The sequence below is a fragment of the Dipodomys merriami genome, unplaced genomic scaffold (genome assembly GCF_024711535.1).
Source record: "Dipodomys merriami isolate MVZ:Mamm:240054 unplaced genomic scaffold, mDipMer1.0.p SCAF_2, whole genome shotgun sequence".
Lineage (NCBI taxonomy): Eukaryota > Metazoa > Chordata > Mammalia > Rodentia > Heteromyidae > Dipodomys > Dipodomys merriami.
The window spans coordinates 498,992-515,574 of NW_027203381.1; the positions used below are offsets into that span (position 1 = coordinate 498,992).

The 16,583-nt window shown below is 47.4% G+C and overlaps 1 protein-coding gene across 9 annotated transcripts in view; it reads right to left on the bottom strand.

The window, feature by feature from the left end:
- Znf236 (zinc finger protein 236) overlaps nt 1-16,322 on the bottom strand; it is an 86,778-nt gene extending 70,456 nt beyond the window's left edge. For 3 of the 9 annotated variants that reach the window (XM_070028934.1, XM_070028928.1, XM_070028937.1), the window contains exons 1-4: nt 16,237-16,303; nt 10,000-10,142; nt 8,609-8,773; nt 1,412-1,590 (exon numbers count right to left, since the gene is read on the bottom strand). In XM_070028934.1, the coding sequence (XP_069885035.1) occupies nt 1,412-1,590; nt 8,609-8,773; nt 10,000-10,142; nt 16,237-16,291 (542 nt within the window). In that variant the 5' untranslated portion in view covers nt 16,292-16,303. Of the gene's footprint in view, nt 1-1,411; nt 1,591-3,063; nt 3,274-8,608; nt 8,774-9,999; nt 10,143-11,186; nt 15,405-16,236 lie in introns of those variants that run through there. The other 6 variants (XM_070028931.1, XM_070028929.1, XM_070028930.1 and 3 more) reach the window with 6 other exon arrangements.
- Nucleotides 16,323-16,583: the final 261 nt, after the last annotated feature.

The window sequence follows — 16,583 nt, forward strand, 5'->3', positions numbered from 1 at the left end:
CTAGGAAAATTCTTTTTTTTTTTCTGATGAAAGACAAACTTGTTTTACCCACGCCAGGTCCCAATGTGGTGCTAGAGCAGAAGTGGACTGTCTCGCCTAGATCAGAGGTCAGAGACCTCTGCGAGTCTGCACAGCCTCAGTCTCCACTTTGTCCAGCATCATTTCCAAGCTTCTTCCCCCACCCACACACCTGACAGCTGACTGACCGTCTACCTGGCCTTGCTGCGGCTGGCTGGCCAGAGTTCCAGTGGACCTGGCGTCATCCAACCTGCTCCTTTCTACCTCAGAAAACAGAAACCCCCAGGAATCAGGTTTACATCAGGGGCACACCTCCCAAATCTGAAACACTTCAGAATGCTCCCCTCTCTCAGCTTCTGGTCAACCTCTACCTGGTGCCATGGTAACAGCCTCCCGGAGGGACTCTGCTCCATCCTGCCAGAGACGTGCTCCACTGCTAAGGACACGCGTTTGCGTATATACCGCCACAGGCAGTCCCCAGTGGTGAGAGTGGCACTCGGGGTGGCCTCCAGCTGGCCTCTTCACACTCGGCCCACTCTGGCCCTTCCCAGAGAGCACGCATCACATTCGCCTCAGCTGTTTCCTTTTCTCCTTCTGATTCTCAGACACACAGGAAACTAGGGGCTGGGGTCACCTCAGCATGTCACTGCTCTACCTCCTACTCGCTCTACAGGACCGCTTCCTGAGCATGTGCCTCATCTTTCTGAGAAGACCTAGAAGTCAGAGCTGTCTGTGACTCCTGTGACTACCTACACACCTCCAATCAGCTCAATAACCCTATAAGAAACATCAAAAATAACAGCTCTAAAATCTCACCAACACAAAAATGTAATGTGCACAAGGAACATGCATTATATTTATATAAAACACCCACTGAAATAATGGAGTATTTGGCAGGCAACACATTAGTCAACAACTGGCAAAAGGAAAAGCACAGACAAGGATGAGAAATACATTGCACGGAGTTTACACCCTTCATAAGCTTTATAAGTTAAGTAGTGTGAGACCTCTCATTTAAAAACACCTATTTCCTAACCATTAGAGCTTAGAATGGCCTCAAGCTAAACTTATTGATAACACAACAGCTAAAGAGTATCTGAGACAGCCTTTTCCAGTCTGTTGGGGAAATCTGCTCAAGGAATGTGTCATGGATCATCATCATGAGCTAACTTAAGCACAAAGGCCAAAAGGAGTTCTTCACTCATTAAGAAAAAAAAATGTAAACAAGAGTGACCAGAAATGAATGTGTATATGCAATCAAGTACAGGTATGGTAGCCACGATTCTGAGCTCTAACTGCACACTTGTAACTTGGTTTTACATAACCAATTCCTGACTTAGCAGATAAGAAACCAATTTTTCATACCCCACACAGAATTAGGAATAAGCCATACCTAACTTTATAGTGAGTCTTCATGTGCTCCTTCAGCTCTGATGGCGTCTCAAACTCATTCTTGCAGGCCTTGCAGGTATAGACACGGTTGTTGGCCAGCTCCTGCCGGTGCTCCTCCATGTGGATGGCCAGCTGGCTCTGCAGCGTGAACTCATCCCCGCACTCAGAGCAGATGAGGTTCTGGAAAAGCAACATCCAAACCACTACTCCTTAAAACAACTAGCACCACGAATGGTCACGACACTGATAATTTCCTGTGGAACAAACTTCATCTTCACTTCTCAAAAATACACACCACTGTGTCCAAATTAGAATGCATGAAAATCATCTCTCTACTGGAAGACTGGGTAAAAAGTAAAAGAACACCACAAATATAAAGCAACGTGAATTATGTGTCAAGGTGGCTGAGATTATAGCTGGCAGACCTGTAAATAGAGAACCTCAAGATCCATTCAGTTTGATCAGAACTAGCTGGGTGTGCCAAGCAATGGACATATGCGTGAGTATGAAACACACAGGGCTTCAAAGAAAGTCCTCATTAGTGACTGCCCAACAGCTTGCATTGGCCATTATTTGGTACACTTACCCCTGTCTGGTGGGGCTAGTTTCTCAAGTGGAAGACACTGACTCCCTGCCCACCTCCACTTGGGCAGTCTGGTCCAGACCTGCTAGCATTAAATCTGGTTTTACCTCAGGACTGCAGTGACAGACTATGTGAACCAGGTGGGCCCACTCCGGGCCCCCACAACAGAAGCGACAGCGCCTTCCCTCAGAGGCGACAACACAGCAGGGCAAGGGCTCCGTAAGCACCTCCAGCAGCGGCAACTCTGATCCAACCAAATTGCAATGCATACTCCATGTGCTATTCCTTACGGAATTATGAAATAATCCTCTAAACCAACTGTCCAAATATGAACAATCAAAGCATAAGCTCACAGTGAGAGGACACTGTTGCTTCCAAGTAACAAAATATGTCACTATTTCTTTCCATCAGAATTTCTTCCCCTTCTGTATAGAAGTCTCATAAACACACACCGACCTTATTTTATTTTATTTATTTTTGGTCGGACGTGGGGCTTGAACTCTGGGCCTGGGCGCTGTCCCTGCATTCTTCAGCTCAAGGCAAGCACTCTACTGCTTGAGCCATAGCGCCACTTCTGGTTTCCTGGTGGTTTATTGGAGATAAGAGTCTCACAGACTTTCCTGCCTGGTCTGGCTTTGAGCCTCCTGAGTAGCTAGGATTACAGGCGTGAGCCACCGATGCCCGGCACACAGACCTTATTAAAACTAGGTCATTAACTGAGCATACTTACAGATTTGCTACAGGAAAATATGAGGATGAATGGAATACTTTGAACAATCTAACACCTTCAGACTGGATGACTTTAAATAGTAATGCTTTGGACAGGAAAAGGGTTCTCTTCTGCTGCACTTGGGTAACACCCTGAGTGTGGGTGGCAGGAGGAAGCACTTACCTTTCACTAACCATGGCCCAACCCACCACTTCTCCTGCCTTTGGTTGCAGAACAGAATTTAACTCTCACACCACCTCCCTTCCCCCCTTGCTCTGGCTCACATCCTCCCCCATCACTCACTTCTGAATCACACAATTCGATGATTTTATCTCAAGGGCTCTACATGGAGATCACTTACACATTTGCTAGAATTGTCTGGGTGAATTGCTGTTGGTTAGCTCAGATGAAGAAAGTAGTGCAGAGTACTTCATGGAGCCAGCACCAAGCCATGTCATTGCTGTCCCCTGCTTTCCATCTAGCCGGACAAAAGCAGATGCTGGGGCCCTCCTCCTGCCCCTCCACACCCAGGGAGTCCTTAGGAAGTCTCAGGCAAGCAGAGCAACGCCTCCTGCACAGAAGGAGAGCAGCCCTTCACGTCACATGGACACCCCTGGAAAGTCCTGAGTGAGTGCTATGATGCTGGTGGCCAGCAGAGGGCTGCAGGCTGGAAGAGGTACCCTCTTCCAAGGTGAACAGGCTGCTCTCCAGACCACCCAGGGCGGCTGGAATAGAAACATAACCCCCACTACACCAGTTCAGGAAGCCCTTCAGCTGCCTCCCAGAGGCACACACCCACTTTCCTCACCAGCCCGTCTTCCCAGAGCCACTCTCTCCAACAGCTGTCGGTGTCTGTGGACAGCAAATGGTGCTCAATGAGCCAGGTGCTCGGACCACACCCCACAGGCAAGGCAGATTCTAGGAGGCATTCTGAGTACTACCTAATCCCTAGGCTTCAAACACAACCAGGGACTGACTCAGTGAATGCAATCAACAATAAAGGATTGTCGACTCCGCTTTGGGGAGCCATCTGGAAAAGAATGTGGACAAAGTTTGTGGAGTAGGCATAACAATGAAAAGACTTTTTGAAAATAACCTGTAAAACCCCAAAGGCTTCTAGAAATGAACGACAAAGAGAACTGAGGACCTAGACCAGGAATAGGGAAAGCTCTGTTCTCTGAATTGCAGGAGGCTGGAGCTGGAGACAGTGTCCTGCCCAGACGCAGACAGCCACCTCTGCTCTTTACTGTTGTTTGGGGCTGGGCCCTCCCAGAACACAGAACTCAGGGAATCTCCGTCCACTCGCCTCCCCTCTCTGACAGAAGGGTGACTCAGTCCATCAGTGGGCTCTCTTGTATGCACTGTCCCCCCCCCCAACCCCAACCCCTGCTCTTCCACAACATGCCTTGCCACCCTCAACCCTGTCCACCAGAGCCACATCCACGCCCACCACACTCACTACCCACAAGGAGCCCACACGCCAGGGCATTAGGCAGGGCCTGAGCCCAGTTAAGCACTGTCAGAACAAAGCACTGTGAGCGTTTAGAATGTGTGTGTGTCTAAATGTATGGGTCTTCAGTGTAATCATCCTTCAATATTATTTTCTCTAAGTCAGCTAAGCTGTTGGCGGCGGGCAGGTCTGAGCCTGTCTGGACAGCTGTCACACCCTGTCCCACGTGCAGAGACCAGAACGGAGAGCTGTAACCAAGCAGCGGCTCTTTCAGTGCTCACCCGACTATCGCCATGGCAACCCGCCTCACAGACACCTGAGAGAGCTGCACTCTGGCGGCAAGGACACTTCAGCCTCAGCAACCGGCCAATGTTTGCTTCAGGAGGTCCCACCACACCAGACAAACATCGCCCTGGACAAGACAAGCCTCAGTGAACACAAAATAACCCTGCTTGCCCTGCAGCTATTCTCCCGCACACCAGTGCGGGAGAGCAGTCCCCTAGTGACGCAACAGGAAATGTGACTGGTACAACCTGCAGCCCAGGGCTTGGATTTGGTGGGTTCAGAAGTTGTATTGCGCTGGGAAGGTGGCTCAGTGGTAGAGTGCTTGCCTTGCATGCATGAGGCCCTGGGTTCAATTCCTCAGCACCACGTAAGCAAAAAGAACAAAGCCGGAAGTGGCGCTGTGGCTCAAGTGGTAGAGCGCTAGCCTTGAGCTGAAGAGCTGAGAGACAGCACCCAGGCCCAGAGTTCAGGCCCAAGACCGGACCCTCCCCCCCCCAAAAAAAAAGAAAAAAAACAGAAGTTGTGTTGCAACTGGTACAAATTTCAATCCTGGATCTGCACATCACACCCATGTCCCAGTCCCCTCCTCACCAAGTAACCAAGTTGTTTGGCTCGCTTTTCAAGTCGGTCAGGAGCTGCCCACCTCTCTGGCCTTGGAGTCTAATAAAAGTGCGCTTGGTGTCTACTTGTGACCTTTACCACAGTAGAGGAGGCTAAAGAAAAGAGGGCAGCAGTGGGGGAAGAAGCTTCAGAAAGCCAAGCCTAGAGAAGTAAAGAAGTTGTAAAGAGCCAAAGAGGAGAGACTACAGGCCCTGGCCCACACAAGTCGTGACTCTTCTCAAAACATTAGCTGGCACTGACTGCTGCTACCTCTAGCTGCTGTGAGAAGCAGCTAAGGAATTTCACTAGCTATCGGGTGCCAGGTCCAGACAGCCACAACTCACCCTCTATGTCCACCTGCTCCACTCCTGGCTCCTTACGGTATGTATGCAGCACTTGATGCAAAGAATTCTAATACACCACTGCTTAACAATTCCTACTTAAAAAAATAAAGGACAAAAGGACTGAGGTGTGGCTCAAGAAGTAGAACATGGGCCCAGTAATTGCTAGACCTCGTTAGCCACAAAAAATAAAATAAAATAAAATATATGAATAAAATAAAACTATCGTCAGAGGGGGTAACAATGCTCGACAAGAAATGTACTCATTACCTTACTCATGTAACTGTATCTCTCTGTATACCATCTTTACAATGAAATAAAACTAAAAAAAAAAAAAAAAACAACTATGGCCATTTCTACATAGTGCTATAATTGAGTAAGAGGCATTCAATTCCTACATTCTACAATGAAGGTATAAAATGGCCTATGCTTTCTAGAACATAATATGGCAATCCATGTTATTTTGTGGCGAGATCACATAAAATCCATTTTATTAACTTACTAAACCCAAGTATGAGAGATCTATCCTACACAAAGACTAATAAAACATGCATAGATATACATGTATATAAGTGAAAAGATGAAATATTATGTTAATAATGGTTATTGAGAAAAAGGAGCTTGCAAAGAGTTTGAAGAGAAGCCAAATCATATAAACTATCATATAGAGCATATTACAGAAGTTGAGTGCCAGTGGCTCACATCTATAATCCTAGCTACTCAGGAAGCTGAGATATAAAGATCACAGTATAAAGTCAGTCCAGACAGAAAAAATCCACCAGGTATTTATTTCCAATTAATCAGTTAAAAAAAAAAAAAAGCTGAACTAGAGGCATGGCTCAAAAGCACCAGAAGTGAACAAAAAAGTCAGGCAAGTGCTTGAAGATTTGAGTTCAAGCCTTCATACAACACACACACACACACACACACACACACACACACACACACACACACACACACACACACACACACACACACACACACACACACACACACACACACACGCATGTATGGAAAAAAGCCTGAAAGACTACACATGCAACTGTCTCCAAAGGCTGTGACTGAGTGCTTTTAATAATTTTAATTAATTAAGTTTACTGACCAATTAAAAAAGGCATTTACAAGCCAGGTGTCAGTGGCTCTTCCTGCAATCCTAGCTACTCAGGAGACTAAAATCTGAGAACTGAGGTTCAAAACCAGGACAGGTAGGAAAAGTCCATTAGACTCTCATATCCAATTAACCTAGAAAAAGCCAGAAGTGGAACTGTGCCTCAAAAGATAGAATGCTAGCCTTGAGCAAAATGGCCAAGGGCAGAGCACAGGCCCTGATTTGTATGCATAGATGTATGTGTATTTGATAATATATATCACATATGGGGTTCAAACTCTAATACCAGCACACAAAAAATTATAGTAAACAACATGATGCTTAGATATGCAGACACACTGTGGTCTGGCTAAGTCAAAGTACTGAACATATACAGTCTAACATACATGTTATTTTATGGTGAGAACATGTTAAAATCTACTCTCAGCAACTTTTAAACACATATAATGCTACATGCATTAAATCCTGTAATACAATACAGATCTTTTTCAACAATTGGTCCTGATTAACTAGAGTTGTATAACCTTTGACCAACATCCTCTGGTACTTTCTACTGTCTCTATAAGGTCAACATTTTTTTTCCGGTTCTGGGGCTTGAACTCAGGGTCTGGGCACCGTCCCTGAGCTCTTTTGCTCAAGGCTAGCATTCTACCTCTTAAAGCCACAGTGCCACTTCTACCACTTCGGGTTTTTGAGTGGTTAATTTGAGATAAGAGTCTCACAGACTTTCCTGCCTGGGCTGGCTTCAAATCAAGATCCTCAGATCTAGAGCCACTGGCACCAAGCAAGGTCAACTTTTCATACTTTACCATGAGTGTTTTTAGTTCTTTTGTTTCAAACTTTTCCCAAAGTAAACATACATTACTTACATATGTAATTTTAAAATACAATAATAGACTCTGTGTGTATGTATACATATGCGTACATGCATGTGTGTTATATGTGCACATGTGTGCATGTAGGCACACTGGTCCTAGACCTTAGGCTGTCCCTGAGCTTTTGTCCAGGCTGGCACTCTACCATTTGAGCCACAGGGCCACTTCCAGCTTCTTATTGGTTAAATGGTGATAAGAGTGTCATAGACTGGGCTGGCTTCAAACCACAATTCTCAGATCTCAGCCTCCTAAGTAGCTAAAATAACAGGCAGGAGCCACTGGTGCTCAGCTCTAGATATTTTAAAAGAAGAATTAAAAGCATTTCAGGCTGTGCATGGTGAAACAAACCAGAAATCATAGCACTTGCTAATAAGCATGAAGACAGTCTAGGCTACCTTAGCGAGATCCTGTCTCAAAAATTCAGGTACTTAAAAGACAAAATACAAACCTCTGTCCAAAGTATGAACTTAATTTTTATATATACATATATATATAATTTAAATAGGATATTTATTTTTATTATCTCAAGAAGGAAATACCAGGGCTGGGAATGTGGCTTAGTGGTAGAATGCTTGCCTAGCATGCATGAAGCCCTGGGTGTCCTCAGGACCACATACATAGAAAACGCTGGAAGGGGCGCTGTGGCTCAACTGGTAGAGTGCCAGTCTTGAGCAAAAAAAAGATTAAGGACTGTACCCACACAGGAGCTGAGTCCAAGCCCCAAGACCGCAAAAAAAAAGTGGGGGCGGGGGAGAGGGGTGTGAAAGCTGGGCATGGGTGCCTCACGCCTATAATCCTACTAATTACTCAAGAAGACTGAGATCTGAGCCAGCCCAGGTAGGAAAGTCTATGAGACACTTATCTCCAATTAACCACTCAAAAATCTGAAGTAGCATGGTGCTGTGGCTTTAAGAGGTAGAATGCTAGCCTTGAGCAAAAGAGCTCAGGGAAGCACCCTGGTCCTGAATTCAAGCCCCACAACCAACAAGAAAAGGGAGGGGCTGGGGTGGCGAGGGTAGAGATGGGAATCCTCAGCCAGCCAACATCAATGTCTCTAAAGGACTGAGAAGGCCAGGAAATGAAATGTTTTATCAGTGAACTGGAGATTGAGACAATATTAGTGATAATTATTAGCTCTTTGAAATCTACACAAAAGACTTTTAAATTAGTTTATATCTCAAATCCTTCTGGTTAATGATCAGAAGCAGTGTTACAATCAGTTAACACAACGTGTACAAAATAACTACCTCTTCCTTTTCATGGAGCATGATGTGTGCTTTGAGGCTGGCCACCCTGGAAAACTTCTTGTGGCACACTGGGCACGCAGGATCCTCCCCATTGTGCGTGCACTTATGAAGGGCCAAGTTGAATTCAACATTAAATGTTTGGGGACACTGGTCACATCGGTGTGGCTGTGTGGAGAGAAAAGGGAAGATGATAATGAGAAACAGTCTTCTTAAAGACCTTGTTTAATAAACATTCTTCAAGTAGTACAAGCACCAGGATCTAGACACGCTTGGTAAAAATGTGTCTTCTGGAACTGAGTCACCACTCCCAGCAGGGACCCAGTAAAGACTGAACTCCTCCTGGATAATAAGAACAGCACCACACAGAAAAAGTTACCTTCTCTTTCATTCCCTTCTTCCTCCCTCCTTTTCTTCTGTCTTCACTCACTTTCTATTTCTTGCATCCTTTCTTGGTATTTTGTTTTTGTTTTGTTTTTGGTTTTGGTTTTGGTTTTTGAGTCTTGAATTCTACATAGCTCTGGCTGGTCTTGAACTCCTGATGTTTCTACTTCAGCCTCATAAGTGCTGGGAACACAAGTCTGAACCAATATTCCCAATTCAGTTCAGAAATATTTCTAATATAAATTGTTGTATACAAACGTATCTACTTATAGTCTCCATGAAAATAGATTTGGGAATTTCAATACATTAGGTGGACTTTATCCTTCTATTCCAATCAATTTGCTGTTTTAAACATGATCACTTCAAGCAAAATAAGTAATCATACAAATTTTTACTGGATTCCAATAGAGTGGTTTCTGTTAATGTAAATTTTCCCCTACAATGGAGATATTCTATCTTGTACTTAAAAGGAGATAAAGCAATCACTTGTATTATCTAAAGCAACAAGATTATAACCTTTTATTTAGGCTGAGACATAGGCAACGAGGTCTGATTTCTATCATCAAATCAGCTAAAGGGTGTGACCGAGCCCTGGAGTTTATGCAAAGTCATGCACACACTTAACACAGGAAGCCCTGGGTCCAATCTGCACCACGCCAAGAAAAAAACAAAGCACATTAGTGCTCCTGGATGAAACAAGATATAAATGCCTAGAACACCATGCAAGATCACTTAAGGGTAAAATGCCCTACCAGAAAAAAAGTACTTCAAAATACCCATTTCTATACTTGGTCAAGCTACTGAAAGAAGTCTGTCTTAGAAATATTTCTCTTTCCACTCATAAATAACCACAACGCATTCAAGTTTCAAGAAGATATAAACATGTTCACAGGACATATTCTACAATCCAGAAACCTAAATTTTAAGACAATTTACTATTTGGTATGTTGATTTTTATAGTACCTCCAGTTCCAATGCTCAGATTGTGACATTCCTTTTGAAACACATACCTTATCATTTAGTTCATGATCTCTCATGTGGCGTTGAAACTGGGACTCTTTTGGAAAAGACAGCAGACAGATTTCACATTTATGGAAGTTTGGAATGGGACAGTCATCATCAATGTTGTCCGCATCCAAGGGCAAAACACCATCTATAAAATTGACATGCATTAGTCTCACTGCAGAAATAAAACTAAATTATTTTGTTCATTTTTTTGTTCCAGTCCTGGGGTTTGGGCGCTGTCCTTGTGCTTCTAGAGCTTCTAAAGGCACAGCGCCACTTCCATCCTTTTCTGAAGTTTACTGGAGATGAAGAGTCTAACTGACCTTCCTGCCTGGCTTAGCTTCGAACCACAATCCTGAGATCTCAGCCTCTTGAGTAGCTAGGATCACAGGAATGAGCCATCAGCACCTGGCCTTCGTACTTATTTTAAAACCAAATTCTACCAGAAATTTATGGAGTTTTGTATTTTATTTTTGGTTTTTTGAGACAAGGTCTTGCTGTTCAGCAGAAGCTGATCTGGAACAGGATCATCTTTGGCAATGTGAAAAACTTATTTTAATGTACAGAATAATCACTGATTCTGTTCATTGACTATATATATGTGCATATACACACATATGCACACATACATACATATGTAAGTATGTATGTATAGTATGTACGGGCACACGAATTTGGCAATACGCGAGCTTGGCTCTTTTGGCTCATAGTTGATAGCAGTCAGCTTGAGTCACACCTTCACTTCTGACTTGTTTTCTGTTTTACTTGGAGAGTCTATTTAATTAAAAGTCTGCCTGGCTTGGCTTGGAATGCTAATCCTCAGATCTCAGCCTCCCGAGTAGCTAGGATTAAAGGTGAGTAGCTAGGATTAAAGGTGTGAGCCACTAGCAGCTGTTTTATTAGTCTGTGAACACAGTCTATGCTAGACTGGCAAGGCCATTGCATTCACTCTGCAAGCAGGACTGAAGCACCATGCAGAGGCCTGTGGGACCCACCCTCAGATCTGACCTCTGTCTGTCACACACGGTGTCTGCCAGATGGACGGGCCTACCTTCACACACAGGGAAGAGGGAAGAGCATGGGCTAGGGCAGGAGACTGATGATGTCTCTGACTTGCCACATTACTAGATGTAGGTCCCTGTGGTGCTCACCACCAGTGAAGCCTCAGGGTTTATGTTTAATATTTACTTACTCATAATCTCCTCAAAGTAAGTAGAGACTTCTGGGCAGGAGAAACACTAAGTAATTGTCTTAAAAAATTAATACTACCAAAACAGGAGCTTTCTGATTTCCACACTATACCCTTGTAGCTCACACTACATTTTTAACCATCGGCTGAATGCTTGTTGCCCAGCATCTCCAAGCTGACACAACAATGAACATTAAGGCCTTTGCTGCACAATGACATACACAAGCACACACAAATCCTTTTAAAATGTACACACATGCACACACAAACACACATGTATCTTTTTAAAATGTACACAGTATTTTCTAAATATGAAATGTGGCACCAGTAACTTGTGAGCTGTTTAAACATATAAAAATAAAAGGACTGGAACCAGGCCCTGGGGACTCATGCCTGTAATCCTAGCTACTCAGGAGGCTGACATCTGAGGATGGTAGTTCAAAGCCAGCAGGGGAACTTCCGTGAGACTCTTAACTCCAATTAACCCCAGAAAAACCAGAAATGGCACTGTGGCTCAATGGTAGAGCACTCACCTTGAGCTGAAGAACTCAGGGACAGTGCCCAGGCCCAGAGTTCAAGACCCACGATTGACAAATAAATAAATTAAATTAAGGACTACGGCTGGGAATGTGGCTTAGTGATAGAATGCTTGCCTAGCAAGCCCTGGGTTCGATTCCTCAGTACCACATAAACAGAAAAAGCCAGAAGTGGCTCTGTGGCTCAAATGGTAGAGTGCTAGCTTTGAGCAAAAGGAGCTCAGGGACAGCACCCAGCCCAGAGTTCAAGTGCCAGGACTGGTAAAAAAAAAAAAAAAAAAATTATATAAATAAAAAATAAAAACCAAAGGGCTGCAGGCATAGCTCAAGTGGTAAGTCTATGGGTTGAATCCTCAGTACCAAAAGATAAAAACAAGGTGAAAAGACCAGCTACCAATTGTAATAAAAAGTATAAATCATACTTCTATTAAGAGTTTAGTGTCCAGAATATTCTTATGACAACATTGAAAAACCATCAAATAATTAAAAAAAAATAACATGTTGAATAAACATTTTCCAAAGGCATAAATGCCAACAAATACTGAAAAGACACCATAGTGACTTAGATATGAAGTGTTCCCCCAAAAGGTTCATGTAATGATGCCTTCCTCCCCCAGCTGGAGGTTCTGGAAACTTCAGGAGGGTGGGGGTTGACTAGAGGAAATAGATTCTTGGGGAGCTGCATCTAGCCCTCCCCTTTCTCCACTTCCCCTGTAGTGGGGAATGGAGCCAGGTATTATGGGTAGAAACCCTGACAGCATAAGCCAAAACATGTCTTTGTTGGCCATTTAACACAGTAACAAAAAGTCCAATCCAGCCACCCAACATTATTATTAAGGAAATGCAAATCAAAAGCAAAATCAAGTAACCACTTAGTACTTATTAGGGTGGCCAAAAATTAGTAACAGAGAATTATACTTCTCTAGGTAACTGACCAACACAAGTCAATGATACATCCTCTTTTCTTCAAGTACTCCTAGAACAGCAAATATAGTCATAGGATATGAAACAAACCTCAGTAAACATCAAAATATGATTAAAATAATCTTGTTCTGATAAAATTATTACATGCCTTGTTCAAAAATGACTTTTAAACCCCAAGGTATGTTTTCTGACAATATAATTAACTTACAACTCAATTAAAAAAAGGGGGGGGGGACGCAAATGGGTCATGCCTGTAATCCTAGCTACTCAGGAGGCTGAGATCTGAGGATCATGGTTCAAAGCCAGCCGGGGCAGAAAAGTCTGTGAGACTCTTATCTCCAATTAACCACCAGAAAACCAGAAGTGGTACTGTGGCTCAAGTGGTAGAACACTGGCCTTGAGCTGAAGAGCTCAGGGACAGTGCCCATGGCCAGAGTTCAAACCCCATGACTGACTAAAAACAAAAAGGAGGGAGGAGGGGAATTATTTTTTATACCCACACTTTTTTGACTAACTTCTGAGAAATCACAATAAAGTATGAAGTATCTGGAACCTAATGAAGACAAAAATCAGTTGCATCAATACTTAAGGGGTGCAGTAGAAATGACACAGCTTCAGTGTGCATGTGCTTAACGCTCACACACACACATAATAGTTACTCCTGTCCTAAGCTCAGTTCAGGAAATGTATTCTGGGGAAGCCTAGCTCCTTGGAGGCTTTGCTTTGACATCATTTTCTCTGTGTAGCTGGCATTCCAGGCCTGCTCTCCCTGTTCTCTGCTGCCACATAGGTAGTGTCTCCACCTTCCCGCTATACATTCTTAAGAAAAACAGAAGGAAACTTTTGAGTTTCTGATTCAAATTTGTATCTCCAGCACCTGGCACAGCATCATTAAAGTAAGTACTCAAAAAAAGTTGAACAAAGTGATACACTTGCATGAAAGGCTTTGCACTTATCAAAGCAGAACAACAAACTGCATGTTCCGGTATTTAATCATTTTATTGATTGATTGATGTTTGTCTGGAGGCCTGAACTCTGGGCCTGGGCACTGTCCTTGAGCTCTTCAGCTTAAGGATAGTGCTCTACCACTTCTGGTTTTCTGAGTGGTTTATTGGAGATCAGAGTCTCATGGACTTTTCCTGCCTGGGCTGGCTTTGAACTGAGATCCTCAGATTTCAGCCCCCTGAGTAGCTAGGATGACAGGCCTGAGCCACTGACACGTGACAATCATTCCATTTTATTAGGTGACATTCAGGCACAGGTTGAAATCCCAGCTCTGAAACTTACTTGCTGGATGGATTTTCTTAATCACTTCATCTCCCTGAACTTCATTTCCTCATCTGCAAAAACTCCCACATAACTCTGTAGGATGTTCTTGGGAATGAAATTCATGAGTGAGCAAAAACAACAACAAAAAAAAAAAACCCACAATCATTTCAGTTATGAGAAACACTGAAAGAGCAAGGGTCCTCTAATGCTCTGGTGTGGAGACATCTTTAAGTATTATTGAAGCTTTCCAAGATCTTTGGATTACATCGATTATGCCTATTAGTATTTGCACTGGTACTTAAAAATACTCATTTAAGGGCTGGGAAGGTGGCTCAGTGGTAGAGCGCTTGCCTTGCATGCCTGAGGCCCTGGGTTCGATTCCTCAGCACTACATAAGCAAAAGGAAAAAAAAAAGCTGGAAGTGGCGCTATGGCTCAAGTGGTAGAGCGCTAGCCTTGAGCTGAAGAGCTGAGGGACAGCGCCCAGGCCCAGAGTTCAGGCCCCACGACCAAACCCAAAAAAACAAAACAAAATACTCATTTAAAAATCATTCTATTACATTAATACATGTTTTCATGAAAAAAGGTATCTTTTCCAAAACATAGTAAAAGTCTTTGGGGTTTTTTTTTGGGGGGGGGGATAAGGAGATTTCAAGGTGGAGCCTTATACTCCATCAGCTTCTTACTTTTACTTTTCAGTAGAGTTTGGCACTTTGACTCAGGCCAGCCTCTAATGGTGATACTTCTACCTCCACTTCCTGAAAGGCTGGGATTACAGACATGTATCGCCACGCCTAGCCCCGGCAACTGTCATTCTAATATCTGGTTTAACAGGGGCATGCGGCTGCTCCAGTCGGCCTCCACCAGCTCTCTGCTGCTGTGTGGACTGGATGAAGAGGAGAACTCACCGGCACAGTCTGGCACACCACCTGCGCCATGGCTGCACAGGTTAACTGTCTTACTGGAACCACTGTAATAGCATTGTTTGCCAGACTTCAGAGGGCTCCTGGGGAAGCTCCAGGGGTCCACAAGCCACACTTGGGTGTGGCTGTGATTAAGTAGGGAACAAGCCTGGGAAAGCCTGCAAAGGCCCTGAGGCTGAAGGTGGGAGCAGAGCAAGGAACCAGCCTGTGGGGACTGGGGGTTCTCCAAAGACAGACAGACAGACAGACAGACAGACAGGCAGACAGGCAGACAGACAGACAGACAGGCAGACAGACAAGACAGGCAGGCAGGCAGGCAGGCAGGCAGGAAGACAGGCAGGCTGGCAGACAGGCAGGCAGACAGACAGACAGAGACAGACAGGCAGGCAGGCAGGCTGGCTGGCAGACAGGCAGGCAGGCAGGCAGGCAGGCAGGCAGGCAGGCAGGCAGGCAAACAGACAGGCCGACAGACAGGCAGGCAGACAAGCAGGCAGGCAGACAGACAGACAGACAGACAGACAGACAAGCAGGAAAAAGGCCGGCCGGCCGGCAGAAGTGCCAGCCGCGAGGGCGAGGGTGAACGGCCCAGCCAGCGACGCCGGGCAAAGGTCCCGGCCGAGGCGGGGGGCGACACCGGAGGCAGCCGGGGGGACTCCGGCCGCAGCCCGCGCGGTCCGGGACGGCGGAGGGCCGCCCCGCGCCCCGCTGCCCGCAGCCCGTCCCGGGACGGCCGCGCCGGGCTCCGGGAAGCGCGCCCGGGGCGCGGGGCGCGGGGCGCGGGGCCGGCGGGAAGGCGCCCGCGCGCTCTCCGGCGGCGCCACCACCGCGATCCCGTCCGGCCCCGCTCAGGACGTCCCCCCGCCGCGCCGGGCGTCGCCGGGCTCCCGCTCCGAAGCCGGCGCCCGTCCGCGTCCCGCGCCCCCGGCGCCCCGGCTCGGCTCCGGACGCGGCCGCCCTCCGCCGCGGGCCTCCTCGCGCGTGGGGGCCCCCGCGCGGGGCCACGCCCGCCCGCGTCCCCACGGGCCTGCGCCGGGGGTCCCGGGGCCGCCGCCCGCCGCTTCCGGGGTCCGCGGCCGGGGAGGGGGCGCGGCCGGGCGGCCTGAGGAGGGGAGGAGACCGGGGCCGAGGAGGACGGAGAGGAGGAGGAGGAGGGGGCAGGGGAGGAGGAGGAGGAGAGGAGGCCGCCGCCCTCCCTCCTCCCCCCGCCGCCGCCGCCCCCGCCGCGCCCGCGCCGCCGCGGCCCGGAAAGTAGGCCCAGCGCGGAGGGGCCCGGCCGCGGCGCCCGTATCCGTCCGCCCGCGCTGCGCCCGCCCGGCCAGTCGCCGCCGCCCGCCCGCCCTCCGCGCCTCTCCCGGCGCCCCCCGCGCCCATCCGGGGACTCGGCGGCCGCCGCGGGCCTTACCGGAGTCGCCGCGCGCCGCGCCGTCCCGGGGCTTCGGGGGGCGGCCCCGCGGCATCGTCTCGGCGGCCCACCCCTCACTCGCGCTCTCCCTCGGCGGGCGGCCGGCGCGCACGCGCGGCACCGGCGGGGCGGGCGGCGGCGGCGGCGGCCGGACCCGGCCCGCCCGGCTCACGGGGCGGCGGCGCCCGGACGTGCGGGCGGCAGCGCTCGGACCGCGCCGGCCTCGGCGGGTTCCATGGCCCGCGGGCCGCGGCGGGGGCGTTGGGCGCGGGGTGGGGGCGGGGGCGGTGCGGCGCGCATGCGCGGCCCGGCGGGCGGCGGCGTCACCTGGCCCGGCCGCGGCGGCG